At 43.8% G+C, this 14982-nt stretch overlaps 1 protein-coding gene across 3 annotated transcripts in view; it reads left to right on the top strand.

Moving 5' to 3' along the window:
- The window catches only part of Tnfaip8 (TNF alpha induced protein 8), a 145333-nt gene extending 139850 nt beyond the window's left edge, over positions 1–5483 (top strand). For all 3 annotated transcript variants that reach the window (XM_045133205.1, XM_045133204.1, XM_004651551.3), the window contains exon 2: positions 3893–5483. In XM_045133205.1, coding sequence (XP_044989140.1) covers positions 3893–4458 — 566 coding nt within the window. In that variant the 3' untranslated portion in view covers positions 4459–5483. The remainder of the gene's footprint in view (positions 1–3892) is intronic.
- The last annotated feature ends 9499 nt before the right edge of the window (positions 5484–14982 follow it).

The raw sequence follows: 14982 nt of genomic DNA, 5'->3' as shown, positions 1-14982 counted from the left end.
GAGAAACCACTTTCTGAAGTACTCTTACAGAGAAGAAAACCACATATTTAATGAGGTGAAATAAATGTCTCTCTCTCTAGGTTTTAAAATAAGCAAACAACACAGCCAAATATATATGAAAAACTCTTGTTCTGAGGCCAGTATGTTCTCCTTGAGAAGTATTTAAATCTAGTGAAAAGATGGTGGGACAACTGCCTCTGCTTCTTGGCCAAGCCCAGGCCTGGGGAGCAAGATAGATAGAATCTATTCTTAGAGAGCTTAGATCCCTGAGCAGGGAGGGAGATAGTAACGTGGACGCAAATATAAGGGTTTTCCAAGCTAGGAAGTGGGATAGAAAAGCATTTGAAAGGAACATCATTTTCTAATATATGTTTTTCAAATACTCTGGTAGTCATATGAAAAGACACTGGAAAGGAGTTGAACTAGGCAGTGTCTGTAGAGATGGAGGGAACTGGATAGAATTTGAGAAGGTGGAAGGAACTTGGTAATGGGGGTGAGACAGTAGGTGGTTCCCAAGCCTCTGACTTCAGTGAAAGGTTAGTTGAGGAAACAAATCTCGGAGGAAGAGCGTTTTGTGGGATTGGAGAGAAGGATTCAGTTTGGACATGGTGCATTTGAGATGTCTGCAGAATCCTAAAAGAGAAGAAAAATAATGCTTTTGCAAAATGAGTCTGGAAAAGAGGTCAGGACCGAGTTTTGACTGTGGGAGTCATTCACACATGGATGCTATCAGAAGCTATGGGAAGAGATGACATCACAGGGGTGAGAATAGAGGAAGGAGGAAAAATTGGTACAGGACTAGATCTGACAGATGCCAGGCTTTGACTGGGTTTGCTAGAGCTTGTAGAACTGACGGTGAGTTGAGCGGGAGTGGCTAGCAGCAGTTAATGTGCAAGGAAAAATGTATTTTATGATCACAGACCACATATCCCTGGCAAGCAGTCTCAGCCACAACCCCCAATTGGCTCAAAACAGGCCATTTCTAATGCTGGAAAATAAATCTACTGAATACATGTCTTCCCAGTAGAGGGGAGAAGAGCCTACTGGATTTTTTTTGTTTGTGTGAGTGGTGTATGTGCATGTGTGTGTTCATATGCATGTGGGCACATGTATGTGAATGCATGTGGAGTTCAGAGGCCAACAATGGGTCAGGTGTCTTCCTCAGTCACTCTCCACCTTACTCGAGACAGGGTTTCTGGCTGAACCTGTGGCTCGCTGATTCAGCTACTCTAGCCAGCAAGACCCAGGGGCTCCCCGCCTGCCTCCCCGGTGCTGGCACTGACTGTGAGCAGCCAGCGTTTTATGTGCGTGCTGGTGATCCAGACTCAGGTCCTCGAGCTTGCATAGCAAGCACCTTACCCAGCGAGCCGTCTCCCCAGCTTCCGAGCCTACTGGATTAATCACAGACTAACATGAAAGTGTAATATTGCTGCTGTGTTTCTAAACAGGGCCAAGAGAATGTGGAAGCCTCAGATCAGCTTCCGCTTTTCGGTTCTGCCATGGTTCCAGTAAGAGGCCAGTGATCTTGCTCAGTCCTCAGTGGTAGATTATGTCTCTGCTTCCTGTCTTGCAGGAAGTTAAAGTGCTGTGCACAGAGTTATTATTTCCCCTTTAAGTTTGAAATTAAATAGGATATGACATTTAATGAGGAAAGTAGCTGAGAAGAGCAAATTTGCAAGTCCAGCCTTTGAAAGTTAGCACATCAGAGTCCATGAACACTTCTCCTCTTTGATCTCAGTACTTCACAGTACAGAGTGTTCATCTGTGAAATGGGCCAGTGAATCCCAGATAGGCTGTTTGTAGAGTGACCAGATTCTAAAATACTAAAAAAGAAGAATTTTCAACTTTATATATAATAAGCAACTGAAATTCCTCTTATTTGCTATGTCTCTGAAAACAGTTGGGTGTCCTTCCTATGTAATTCAGGTGCATTATTTGTTTAGGTCTGTATTAGGAATTGTAAGATGAAAGACGGTCAGTGCTTGGTTGTAATATGGTAATTTTAATTACCTGGGTACCAGTTCTTTTTATAGAACTTGCTTAGTGTGAATTAATTTTTAGCAAATCATCAGAGAAACAGATAGGAGAAGACTACTGCTTAGCTAATAAAAAATTTTAAAGCCTGGCAACCTACATAAAGTTGGCTATTTCTTGTACTTTTTCAATTACCTTTTCTTCCTCAAAATATATTTCAGTTCTTCTTCTGCAGTTTCAGTTCAACTTTTAGAAATTTAAATATGGAGGGGCTGGAGAGATGGCTTAGCAGTTTAAGGCGTTTACCTGCAAGGCCAAAGGATCCCAGTTTGACCCACTTTATCCAGATGCACAAGTTGTCACACGCATCTGGAGTTCGTGTGCAGTGGCTGGAGGCCCTGGCACACCCATTCTCTCTCTCTTCCTCTTTCTCTGTCTCTCAAATAAATAAATAAAAAATATTTTTAGAACATTTAAATACGAACTGTGAGAGCACCATTTCTAGTTCATTGAAGACATTCTTCCAGTAGATGCGATATGGTTTCATAGAAGCCATTCTGGTCATCAGAAACCATTCTGTAACAAGCTATACAGGACTATCTGAATGTCTACCACAGATACACTTCGAGTCTGAGGAGGCTTCTCTTCGTCCAATTTTACATTTCCTGTGAGAGCTTCACGCCACAGGCGTCTCTCTTGTGTCCCCCCAGCCCGGAGCTGGAAGCGGCCGTGTGTGTGCTCCCTAATGACGTGAGGCTGTCCGAGGTAGCAGTCACTTGATATCACTGATGCCCCGACTCAGCCTGCCTGCCCGCATTGGCAGGCTTGCTATCTTGTATCACTGAATGCATACTTTCACCCAGCCTGAGGACAGCAGCCTTGACCCAGCAGTGGCGTGGGCACCCTAGGAATCCCCAGGGGATGACAGGAAAAGCACCGTGGTAGACAGCGATGCTTTCAGACTGCCTCAGTCACAGAGCACGGGATATCATGGAGGGGAAAGACTAAGCTTGCTGTGTTGAGCATTTCCACTGAAGCTACAAACATCGTCCATCGTATGCCTGTGGTAGTTAATGCACGCAGCTCTCATTATGTATGTGTCTTAAACATCTGTCAAAGTAAGAGTTAGGATCATTCCAGAAGAAAACTCTGTTAAGCACCCGCTTTTTCAAAGTATGTTTTCCATGTACATTTCATCAGCTAAAGACATAAGCTAAAATACATTAAAATGTCAGGGTTGCCGGGCATGGTGGCACATGCCTTTAATCCCAGCACTCTGGAGGCAGAGGTAGGAGAATCATTGTAAGTTCAAGGCCACCCTGAGACTACATAGTGAATTCTAGGTCAACCTGGGCTAGAGTGAGACCCTACCTCAAAAAAAAGGGAGGTTCTGGAGAGATGGCTTAGTGGTTAAGGCACCTGCCTGCAAAGCCAAAAAACCCAGGTTTGATTCCCCAGAACTAATGTAAAACAGATGCGCAAGGCGGTGCACGCATCTAGAGTGGAGTTTGTTGGCAGCAGCTAGAAGCCCTGATATACCTTTCTTCCCCCCCCCATCTCTCTCTCTCTCTCTCCCCTCCCTGCAAATAAATAAATAAAACTATTTTTAAAAGACCACCTCATGAGACATATTTTTAAATCACAGAATTATTTTCAAGAGTCACCAACTTCAACTTGTATAGTATTGACTGACTACATAGCAGAAGGTGCAAAAATATGAGTTACACATCAACCTGTTAAGTCTGAAAATGAGACCCTAATATCTAGAAATGTAGAAAACAGTTAATTTTTTTCTGAACAGATTCACATCAGTAGATCATATCACAAATAATGGAAAGATTGAAGGGAAAATACCCCCTAATATTTGTTCTTTGTTTTTGCTGATCATTCTTTCTGTTTTGTTTTGTTGTTTTTTTAGTGGCCACAGATGTCTTTAATTCCAAAAACCTGGCCGTTCAGGCGCAGAAGAAGATCCTGGGTAAAATGGTGTCCAAATCGATCGCCACCACCTTGATCGACGACACGAGCAGCGAGGTGCTGGACGAGTTGTACCGGGTGACCAAGGAGTACACGCAGAACAAGAAGGAGGCCGAGAAGATCATCAAGAACCTCATCAAGACCGTCATCAAGCTGGCTGTCCTCTACAGGAACAGTCAGTTCAACCAGGAGGAGCTGGCCCTCATGGAGAAGTTTAAGAAGAAGGTCCATCAGCTCGCCATGACCGTGGTCAGCTTCCACCAGGTGGACTACACCTTTGACCGGAATGTGCTGTCCCGGCTGCTGAATGAATGCCGAGAGCTGCTGCATGACATCATCCAGCGTCACCTCACGGCCAAGTCTCACGGACGGGTTAATAATGTCTTTGATCACTTCTCAGATTGTGATTTTTTGGCTGCCTTGTATAATCCCTTTGGAAAATTTAAACCTCACTTACAGAAACTTTGTGACGGCATCAACAAAATGTTGGATGAAGAGAACATTTGAGCTTGGGCGCCTGGCCTGGGGGTGAATGGGATGCATTTGAAGTTGGAGCACCGCTGACTCATGAAGGGGAAAAGAGGACTCTAAAGACGACACTTGAGAAGGGCTTGGCCCCATCCAACAGCCACACATGATGGTGGTCCTTTGGTGAGGTTTATTTTAAAAAAACCATATTGCCAACCTTTCAGGTTTTTAAAGACTCTAATGGGTGACAGGACATAGATAGGAAAGATGTGGAGTTGGTAATACAAACGTAGTTACATAAAACAAAGTGCATGTCTCCAAACTCTAGAACTTTTTTAAGAGCAATTGTATTGGTGGTACATTGGATATTTCTGATATGTACAAAGGTGTGTGTTTTTTATTCACTTTTATTCCATACTTTGTATCTCTTTTTAAATGCCAAGAGCTTCTTTTGCTGTCTTTGCTCCTTTTAAAGCAATTCTGTATTCATGTGTACCCCTGATTTTTTTTTTTTTTTTTTTTTTTTTTTTTTTTTTTTTTGGTTAAAGAGTATGTCACTGACATTCAGGAATTAAATCTGAGGCAAAATGAACCTGAAGAACATTACACATCTGAAGTCATGACTTTGGGAATAAAGTATATTAGATATTATGAATAATGTCCAATGTTAGAATATGCTTATGAAACTGAGGATTGGCTTCTTTGTACCAATAGTGATAGTTAAATTCTCAAAACTGTCATGGCATGCCATCGCCTTGAAATATCTGCTCAGAGCTTAACCTCGATGTCATCTTCAACATGTGCCGACAAAATAGTCATCATTGACATCCATTTCACACGTAGGAGGAAACCTAGGTTGGACTTTGTTATGAGACTGTGGAAGTCAATACAGTAAGACAGACAGGAAGAATTCATTTTAGAAGTGAACCCATCAAAATAATGGGGGGGGGGTAAGGGTCAAAAGGAAAGAGCAGATAATCTGCTTAATAACCCAAGAGGGAGATGAGTGCATTTTAATGTGTAACAAGGTCTGAAAAATAAAAGATTGTCATTTTTTTATTTAACTAACGAGGTATTCTGTTACTTGCTATTTCGATGAGTAGACCAAAGAATCTGTGTCTTGAGCAATTGGTGTGCTACTTATATAATTTCAGGCATGTGAATGACAAAGTAAGCGTCGCTCATTTTGCAAACCTGCTGGCCAGCCATGTCACTTAGGAAATAATAACATACCTAGCCACCAGCACTAAGCCGTGGTGTTGCCTCTGGATTTACCGTGCTTTCTGGCCTTAAATTCGCCTGCCACCAAGAACACTGACATTGAGGGCTGGAGAGATGGCTTAGCAGTTAAGCGCTTGCCTGTGAAGCCTTAGGACCCCGGTTCAAGGCTCGATTTCCCAGGACCCACGTTAGCCAGATGCACAAGGGGGTGCACACGTCTGGAGTTCATTAGCAGTGGCTGGAAGCCCTGGCGCACCCATTCTCTCTCTCTCTCTCTCTCTGTCTCTTTCTCTCGCTATCACACTCAAATAAATAAAAATGAACAAAAAAAATTAAAAATAAAAAAAGAATACTGACATTGAAATAGTAGTACACCAAGACAAGCCCCACGATGAAAATTCCGGAAGTTGAGGTTGTGGGAAGCCATCCTACCAGAAGGAGGTGGTCCGGTTTCTCTGGGACACAACTTTGTTTGGCGGGGCAGGCAGCCAAGGACCTAGCCCTGTTTGGTATTAAACCCTGATACTGAGGTTTGAACTAAAAGTGCCCTCACTTCCCAGAGCCTGCGGGGGAGCCCTAGATGTTATGACATCAGCTAGTGCGGCACAATTGACCCCTTGGACTTCATAACCTACCAAATGACTCAGCAGCCCTCCTTGGCCAGCATTCTTTTTCTCATCTAGGGAAGCTGGGAGCAAGACCGGATGGCAGCTGCTAATTTAAGACTTTCTCATCCAGGCGTGTGGTGGTGCACACCTGTAACCCCAGCGCTTGGGAGGCAGAGGTAGGAGGATCACTGTGGGTTCAAGGCCAGCCTGGACCTACAGAGTTCCAAGTCAGCCAGGACTAGAGTGAGACCTTGCCTTAGGGGCCGGGGGAAGACTTTCTCTTTGCTCCCATGTCTCCCTCATCAGAATTATGTATGGTGGGGTGCAAATGCATGTAAGAACCACAGAATGCTTTAGTCTCCTGCAGAGGACAGGCAGTGAAGGAGGATTGATCCCTGAACCCAGTACAGATCCCAAACAGACTGCAGGTGCACAAGTCCCTCCTATGAAATGACATCATATCTGTACATACCTGTGTATCCTTCCATACTCACATCACCTTGAGATAACTTGTAATACCCAGCACAATGTAAATGCTAAAATAAAATAACTGCTCCACTGTTTTGTTTAGGAGATAATCACAAGAAAACAGGTCTAATGTGTTCTGTACAGGTGCGTTTTTAAAAAGTATTCCATCCACAGCCAGTTGAACCCACACTTGCTGGAGCACCAATATGAAGAGCTGACTGTGTGCTGAGCAGGGAACCCCTTTGCTACCATTTCTCAAAACCTCCTAGAGGGGACCCAATGCCTTGCCAGTATCCTGCCTGGAAAACCTACCTTAGAAAGGTCACTGATAATGTTATGAATAGCAAGTCAGTTTCTGATACAACTAGGCTCACCTTTTGCATGAGTTTAACATGTCTGGAAGAGTGCTGGGTAGGTTTAGAATTGGAAATAACTTGAATGTGCTTAGGGTACATTATTCTGAACCAAGTTTAATAGTAATTTGGGGTCTTATGAATCTTTTTTTTTTCCTTTTTTTTTTTTTGTTTGTTTGTTCTTTGGTTTCTTAGACATAGACTCTCACTATGCATACCAGCCTGAACTCTATCATGATCCTCCTGCCTCAGCCTCCCCAAGTACTGGGATTACAGGTGTGTGCTCCCACACCTGGTTTAGCCCTTCTAAAGTGTTGTCTTTGGGGATTTTAAAAAATAATTGTGTTATAATTGATTTTTTTGTGCTGGTGGGCTTTCTGCAAAATGTATGAGCTAATATAATAAGTGAATGATACAGTAGTATTGATAACTGACACAATGTGGTTATTATGTGCCAAGCATATTAAGTCACCTAATCCTGCCAACTCTCATCATTTTACAATTGAGACAACTGAGCCGAGAGAAACTGAAGTTTGCTTGAGGTCACACAGCTACTGAGTGTCACAGCCACAGTACCCACAAAGCCTCAAGTGTATTGAAGTGTGACATGGCTAAAGGCAACCTCAGCCGCCTCACTGACCCCATGAAGAGTAAGCTACTTCTGATGAGATTTTTCAAATAGTGGCATCGTAAATATATTTTATTTTTATTTATTTGAGAGAAGGAAAAAGAGAGAAGAGAAAGAATGGGTGTGCCAGGGCTTCCGGACACTGCAAACGAGCTCCAGATACATGTGCTACCTTGTGCATCTATCTGGCTTATGTGGGTCCTGTGGAATTGAACCAAGGTCCTTTGGCTTTGCAGGCAAGTGCTTTAACCTCTAAGCCATCTCTCCAGCCCCAAATAGTGGGGTTTTTTTCAAAGGGGAAAGCGGGGGGGTGGGGGAATTACCATGGGATATTTTTTATAATCATGGAAAATGCTAATAAAAATTTTTTTATTTTAAAAAATAATAATAATAATGGTGTTTTAGACAGAATTTACATCACTGTACTTCTGACCTATTCTCTAAAGATCTGGTTCTAAGTGTATACAAGTGCGTTTTCTAAAGTTTTCAACATGGGCTGTGATTCAAAGGCATCTTATGGCTCCAATTTTCTGTCCATTGTGGTTCTTCAAGGTGCTCACAGTTAAGGAAGATTATGAGCTCACAAGTGAGCCTGCCCCTCCCCTAGGAGGTCTTTGGTAGAAGTCTGAGTACAATAAATAAAAATAAAAAGAGAGGGCTAGAGAGATGGCTTAGAGGTTAAGGAATATGCCTGCAAAGCCTAAGGATGTAGGCTCGATTCTCCAGGTCCTATGTAAACCAGGTGCACATGGTGGCGTATGCATCTGGAGTTCATTTGCAGTGGCTGGAGGCCCTGACGTGCCTATTCTTACTCTTGTCTGTCTGTCTGTCTGTCTCTCCTTCTCTATCTCAAATAAATAAATAAAATAGATTAGTGTTTAAAACTGTATATTTAAAAAAAATAAAATAAAAAGAGAGAAAGAGGCAGAGAGAATGGGCAAACTCCAGATGCATGTGCCATCTTGTGCACCTGGCTTACGTGGGACCTGGGGAATCAAACCTAGGTCCTTTGGCTTTGCAGGCAAATGGCTTAACTGCTAAAACATCTCTCCAGCCCCTGAAAACATTTTAACAAGTAAGGTGAGGCTGGGGAGACGGCTGTGTGGATAAAGCCCTGACTATGGAAGTATGAATGCCAGAGTTGGGATCCCCAGAACCCCGGGAAGCAGCACAGTAGCGAAGGAGCGTCTGTAGTCCTCAGCGCCTCCGACGCGATGGGCGCAGAGATGAGAATCTCCCGCCAGCCTGTGGGCCGGCCAGCCTGGGTGAGCAAGAGGCCCTGTCTGTATCCCAGCATGGTGGCACATGGTTTTAATCCCCCACTCAGGAGGCAGAGGGAGGAGGATCGCCTCCCTGAGACTACATAGTGAATTCCAGGTCAGCCTAGGCTGGAGTGAGACCTTACCTCAAAAAAAACAACAAAAAAAAGTGGGGCTAGAGAGAGGGCCTAGCAGTTAAGCACTTGCCTGTGAAGCCCAAGGACCCCGGTTCAAGGCTCCATTCCCCGGGACCCACATTAGCCAGGTGCACAAGGGGGCGCACGCATGTGGAGTTCGTTTGCAGTGGCTGGAAGCTCTGGTGGGTCCATTCATTCTCCCTCTCCCCCTCCTTCTCTGTCTTGCTCTCAAATAAATAAACAAAACAATTAATTTAAAAAAAAACTTGGGCTGGAAAGATGGCTTAGCAGTTAAGCGCTTGCCTGTGAAGCCTAAGGACCCTGGTTCGAGGCTCAGTTCCCCAGGTCCCACGTTAGCCAGATGCACAAGGGGGCGCACGCGTCTGGAGTTCGTTTGCAGAGGCTGGAAGCCCTGGCGCGCCCATTCTCTCTCTCTCCCTCTATCTGTCTTTCTCTCTGTGTCTGTCGCTCTCAAATAAATAAAGTAAAAAAAAAAATTAAAAAAAAAAAAACTTAATGAGTCGGGCATGGTGGCTCACACCTTTAATCCCAGCACTTGGAAGGCAAAAGTACGAGCATCACCGTGAGTTCAAGGCCAGCCTGAGAATTCCAGGTCAGCCTGGGCCAGCGTGAGACCCTACCTTGGGGGTAAAAAACAAAAAACCTTAATGATACAGAATTATTCCTTCTTTTGTTGTTGTTGTATATAATAGTATTTCATTACAGTTACTGAGAAAGCCCTTTTCTTTCCACTATATTCACACTTTTTGTGCTGGATAAGCCCTGGCTGCGCAAGCGTGATGACGTGAGTTTGGATCCCCAGGACAGGTGAAAAGAAAGAAACAGTCATTGTCACATGACAGAGTCAATAATCCCTAAAATTCTTTTTCAGCTTGTACATATCTAGTTGGAGTTTTACTGAGAGTTTAATTGTCCTTGAGATACTCGAGAGGAAATGAGCTGAGTTATAATTTAGCAGACCAACTTTGACAAACAGTAAATGGAAGGTGAGCTGTTTATCCACAGGCTGGAACTGTAATAGAAATTTAAGTGTTGTCCAATTGCTATAGGGAGTTAAAATATTCTACCAAGATAGCATAGTATCAGGAATTATTAGTATTTCATTTTTTGTCAGTCTTGTATTTCTACACTGTATTTTCTCAACTAGGCAGACTTTGTAGTATAATACTGGATAAGTTGCTAGGCGCAAAGTTTCTAAGTAACTTGTGGCATTTTTAGTACTGAATATCATGACAGAAAAACTTTATCCGAGTTTTTGTTGTGGTGGTTTTATTTAGTTTTTTTTTTTCAAGGTAGGGTCTCACTATAGCTGAGGCTGACCAGGAATTCACTGTGTAGTCTCAGGGTGGCCTCAAACTCACAGTGACCCTCCTACCTCTGCCTCCCGAGTGCTGGGATTAAAGGCGTGCGCCACCACGCCCCACTATTTATCCTAGTTTTGGAATAGTTTCATTTATGTGTGGTGGTGCACACTTGCAATCCCAGCACATGGAAGGTAGAAGCAGGAGGGTCAGGAGTTCAAGATCATCCTCAGGTACACAGCGAGTTCAAGGCCAGCACAACTGGACTACAAGACAGCCTGTCTCAAAACAAGTAAAATTTGGGGGCGCTTGCCTGTGAAGCCTAAGGACCCCAGTTTGAGGCTCGGTTCCCCAGGACCCACGTTAGCCACATGCACAAGGGGGCGCACGCATCTGGAGTTCATTTGCAGTGGCTGGAAGCTCTGGTGCGCCCACTCTGCGCTCGTTCTCTCTCTCTCTCCCTCTTTCTCTCTCTGTCTGTTGCTCTCAAATAAATAAAAATTTTAAAAAATTTAAAAAAAACAAGTAAAATTTAAAGATTTAATATTTAATTTTTAATCTTAATTTTAACTGATTAAGTTTTTTTAATTTTAACTGATTTAATGTTTTAAATTTAATTTGTTTTTGTTTTTGTTTTTTGAGGCAGGATCTCACTCTAGCTCAAGCTAACCTGGAGTTCACTATGTAGCCTCAGGATGGCTTTTTGAACTCCTGGTGAACCTCCTACCTCTGCCTCTCGAGTGCTGGGATTAAAGGTGTGAACCACCATGCCCGGCTTAAATTTAAAATTTTAATTAAAATTTTAAAAGTAAAAACAAGACTATAGAAACTTACTGATGAAAACACTGAGTCACTAACCAGGAAAGAGTCAACTTTTGTTTCCAAAAGATACAACAGGAAAATCTACAAGCGCTTAAATTCACACATCACCAGAAAGTATTAAAAATTTGTCTCTTTTAGTCAGATGCCCTCAGGGACACTTCTGCATGAACCACAAAGACATTCTTAATTCAGGGAAATTTCTGAAATGGAAACATTTCTTTGTAATATAGATGAATTTCTGTCTAGCCAAAGGTATGTTTTCCACCTAGCAATGAGTCTCAGTCCCATTACAGGGACAAGCCCCGCTAAAACACTGTCTGCCCCACTGAAACAGGATATGGGCAAGCCAACCAGTGTTCCCAGTTAAGAGAAAAACATCTGTACGCTGGACAAGATATTCTACAAAAGCAGAGAACTGGGATCTGTGTCCACTAAATTTCCATGAGATCTTTTTCAGATCTGGTGGCAATGCATTCACCCTCTTGTCTTTCAGCCTGTGTGGCTCCGAGAATTCTGCCTTCCATGCTAACTGCTGTGTCTTTTTGCCTTGTGAGAATAAAGCGGTCAGGCAGGGGGATTAGTCTTTACACACGGAAAAATATTTGACTTCCAAAAGCACATTTTTTTTTTGAAAATGTGTTTTTATGATCTAAGACAATATATTCTGCATTTTTACTCTTCCATCTAAAAGCTTGCAGATGGATGAAGTCATGGAAGACTGTCTAACGGGCAGTGTGGGCAAAAGGCATGGGACTAAACAAGAGAATCAATGTCTGTATTGTCACCATTACGTGGGACAAAGATGTTCAGGTTGTTTTCCTAGAAATGGACTTGGTTTGTCCAAAACCACTACCACTTACCTATTCTAAATGACTGGCTGTTCTCGTTTAAGACCACTTGCTATCAAAGGGCCAAATCACTGAGCAAATCATAAAACGTTAGCAAACATTCAAAGGACTCACTGATCACTAGCAGAGTCCTCATATTGCCACACCAAATCGTACGTGTTCTCACGACCGAAGAGTCACTTTAGTGGTGTTTTTTTCGAGGTAGGGTCTCAGGCTGGCTCAGGCTGACCTGAAGTCACTCTGTAGTCTCAGGCTGGCCTTGAATTCACAGCAGTCCTCCTACCTCTCCCCTAGTGCTGGGAGTAAAGGGGTGCCCCACCGTGCCCAGGATGAGTCACATTTTTATCTTGCCCAAATGTTCACAGAGGAACATGCAGGAACATCCCACAGTCGGAAACATCCCACGATGTCGCACACTCCAACGCCGTGTGTCAGGAGTTTGGCATCTCCAACTCACTGCAGGGTGACCAAGTAGAACCCCACAGGGCACAGAGGGCATAAAAGAACCTCTCAGCAAACTTCTTTCAGCCCCTTGCCCACCAGGGGTCTTTCTCATCTTGTCTCTAAAATTTGCATGAAATCAACTCCTTATTTTCTTTATATATATTTGAGAGGGAAAGAGAAGGAAGAGAGAGAGAGAGAGAGACCTCCAGCCACTGTAAACGAACTCCAGAGGCGTGCGCCCTGTTGTACATCTGGTTTATGTGGGTCTTGGAGAGTCGAACCAGGATCCTCTGGCTTTGCAGGCAAATGCCTTAACCATTAAGCCATCTCTCCAGCCCCCAGCTCCTTACTTTCATTTGAAGGATAAAGTAAACCTTGGAGAGCTCTGAAACCTGAAGGCTTGTTTCCATGTGAGGTTTCCCAATGCCTTTCCACCATTTCCACCAACTAAAGTAAATCAAAGCCTAAAAGGAATCCAGCAACAGACTTCAGCACACCTGGAGAATTCCATTCAACCCCAGTTCCCTTAAATATTTGCTTTTGCTTTGAAATTAGGAAAATTGTTTTGGGTTCAGTTGTGAGGGTAATGCTTTCTGGCTATTATTTCGATATGACTGCTTAACTAATTAAATGCCAGTTTTCTTTAGATTATTCGATTCTCAGATTACCTATTGCTACGTGACAAGACATTGCTAAAATTTAGCGAGCTGAGCTGGTGCAATGGCTTAGTGGTTAATGCACTTGCCTGCGAAGCCTAAGGACCCTGGCTCAATTCTCCAAGTCCCACGTAAGCCAGATGCACATGGTGGTGCAAGCATCTGGAGTTCATTGGCAGTGGCTGGAGGCCCCGGCATATCCATTCTCACTCTCTCTCTCTTTCCCCCACCCATCTCTCTGTCTCAAATAAATAAATAAAAATAAATCTTTAAAAAAATAATGGAGTGAGTTAAAGCAACCGCCACTTTAGGTTCTCCGGTGACTCCTGGAGTTGCATGGGCTCAACTGGGCAGTTCTCTTTTTGGTTTGAGTGCTGGGAATTGAAGCAGGATCATGCACGCTAAGGTCACGTGACACCCCATGAACCACTGCCAATTTCCTCTGTTGGGGTCTCTCATGTGGATAGTCACGTCGTGGCTGAAGATTAGACTGGGACACTGGGGTGTCCTGAGTCAGCCCTGCAGTCCCTTACCGTTCGTCTCCTAAGTGATGCAGTGCGAGAGCCCCATTTTCACAGCACCCTCGCAGCCCCTGCCGGGACAGCGCCACTCCTGTTCACCCTTCTGCTCAAAGCCAGCCATGGCCTCTGCTGGAGGTCCCAAGAGCTTCCGGGGGAAAAGAGATGATATAGTTATGGTCTATTGTAGTGAAAGGATATAGTCTGCAGAGGGAAAAGGTGCATGTAACTCAGTCAGTGAGAGGCCAGTTGCAAGCTTTCAATGGTCCCTGAGTAGAGTTTTATAAGCATTATTATAAACATTATTTCCCAGAAATAATGTGACACCATGTGCAAAATATTATTGACCAAGAAACATTATTAAACATATTTTTTTTTTGTTTTGTTTTGGTTTGGTTTGGTTTTTTCAGGTAGGGTCTCACTGTAGCTAAGGCTGACCTGGAATTATATAGTCTCAGGGTGGCCTCGAACTCACGGTGTTCCTCCTACCTCTGCCTCCCGAGTGCTGGGATTAAAGGCGTGTGCCACCACGCCCGGCTAAGAAAGTTCTTCTGACCCTCAGGGTTTTCAGAGGTATAGAACAGCCACATGACTGACTGGGCTTCATTACTTGGTGTCAAGTTCCTTTGGAAGTCAAACCCACACAAAACATCCCAAGGCCCCAGTGAATAAAAATAAAGCATGCATGGGCTGGAGAGATGGCTTAGCAGTTAAGCGCCTGCCTGTGAAGCCTAAGGACGCCGGTGCGAGGCTCGGTTCCCCAGGTCCCACGTTAGCCAGATGCAGAAGGGGGCGCACACGGCTAGTTTGTTTGCAGTGGCTGGAGGGCCCTGGCATACCCATTCTCTCTCTCTCTCTCTCTGCCTCTCTCTCTCTCTCTGTCTGTCGCTCTCAAATAAATAAATAAAAATAAACAAAAAAAATTTAAAAATAAATAGTAAATAAAGCATGCAGCCAAACATGGTGGCTCACGACTTTAATCCCAGCACTCGGAAGGCAGAGGTAGGGGGTCATAGCTCAGGGGGTAAAAAAAAAAGAAGCTTACCATCCGTCACATGGTTAGTAGAAACCACCTGTATACCTCAGGCTCCTAGGTGCACAAAGACTGATCATGCAGGATATTCTAAGGGCTTAGAAATGTTCTTGAGGAATGAGTGGATGGTCTGTCCTTTGGAATGTTCAGGGTTTGACATCCCAAGTGTGCTGAAGGAGCCCGACCAGAACTCTGGGATGCGTGGCTCATCTTTGAGCAAGTCTTTACACACTGAAATCCCTGTAA

This window comes from Jaculus jaculus, chromosome 14 (assembly GCF_020740685.1).
Source record: "Jaculus jaculus isolate mJacJac1 chromosome 14, mJacJac1.mat.Y.cur, whole genome shotgun sequence".
Lineage (NCBI taxonomy): Eukaryota > Metazoa > Chordata > Mammalia > Rodentia > Dipodidae > Jaculus > Jaculus jaculus.
The sequence above is the reverse complement of the archived record's forward strand: the minus strand, read 5'-3'. Positions and strand labels throughout refer to the sequence as shown.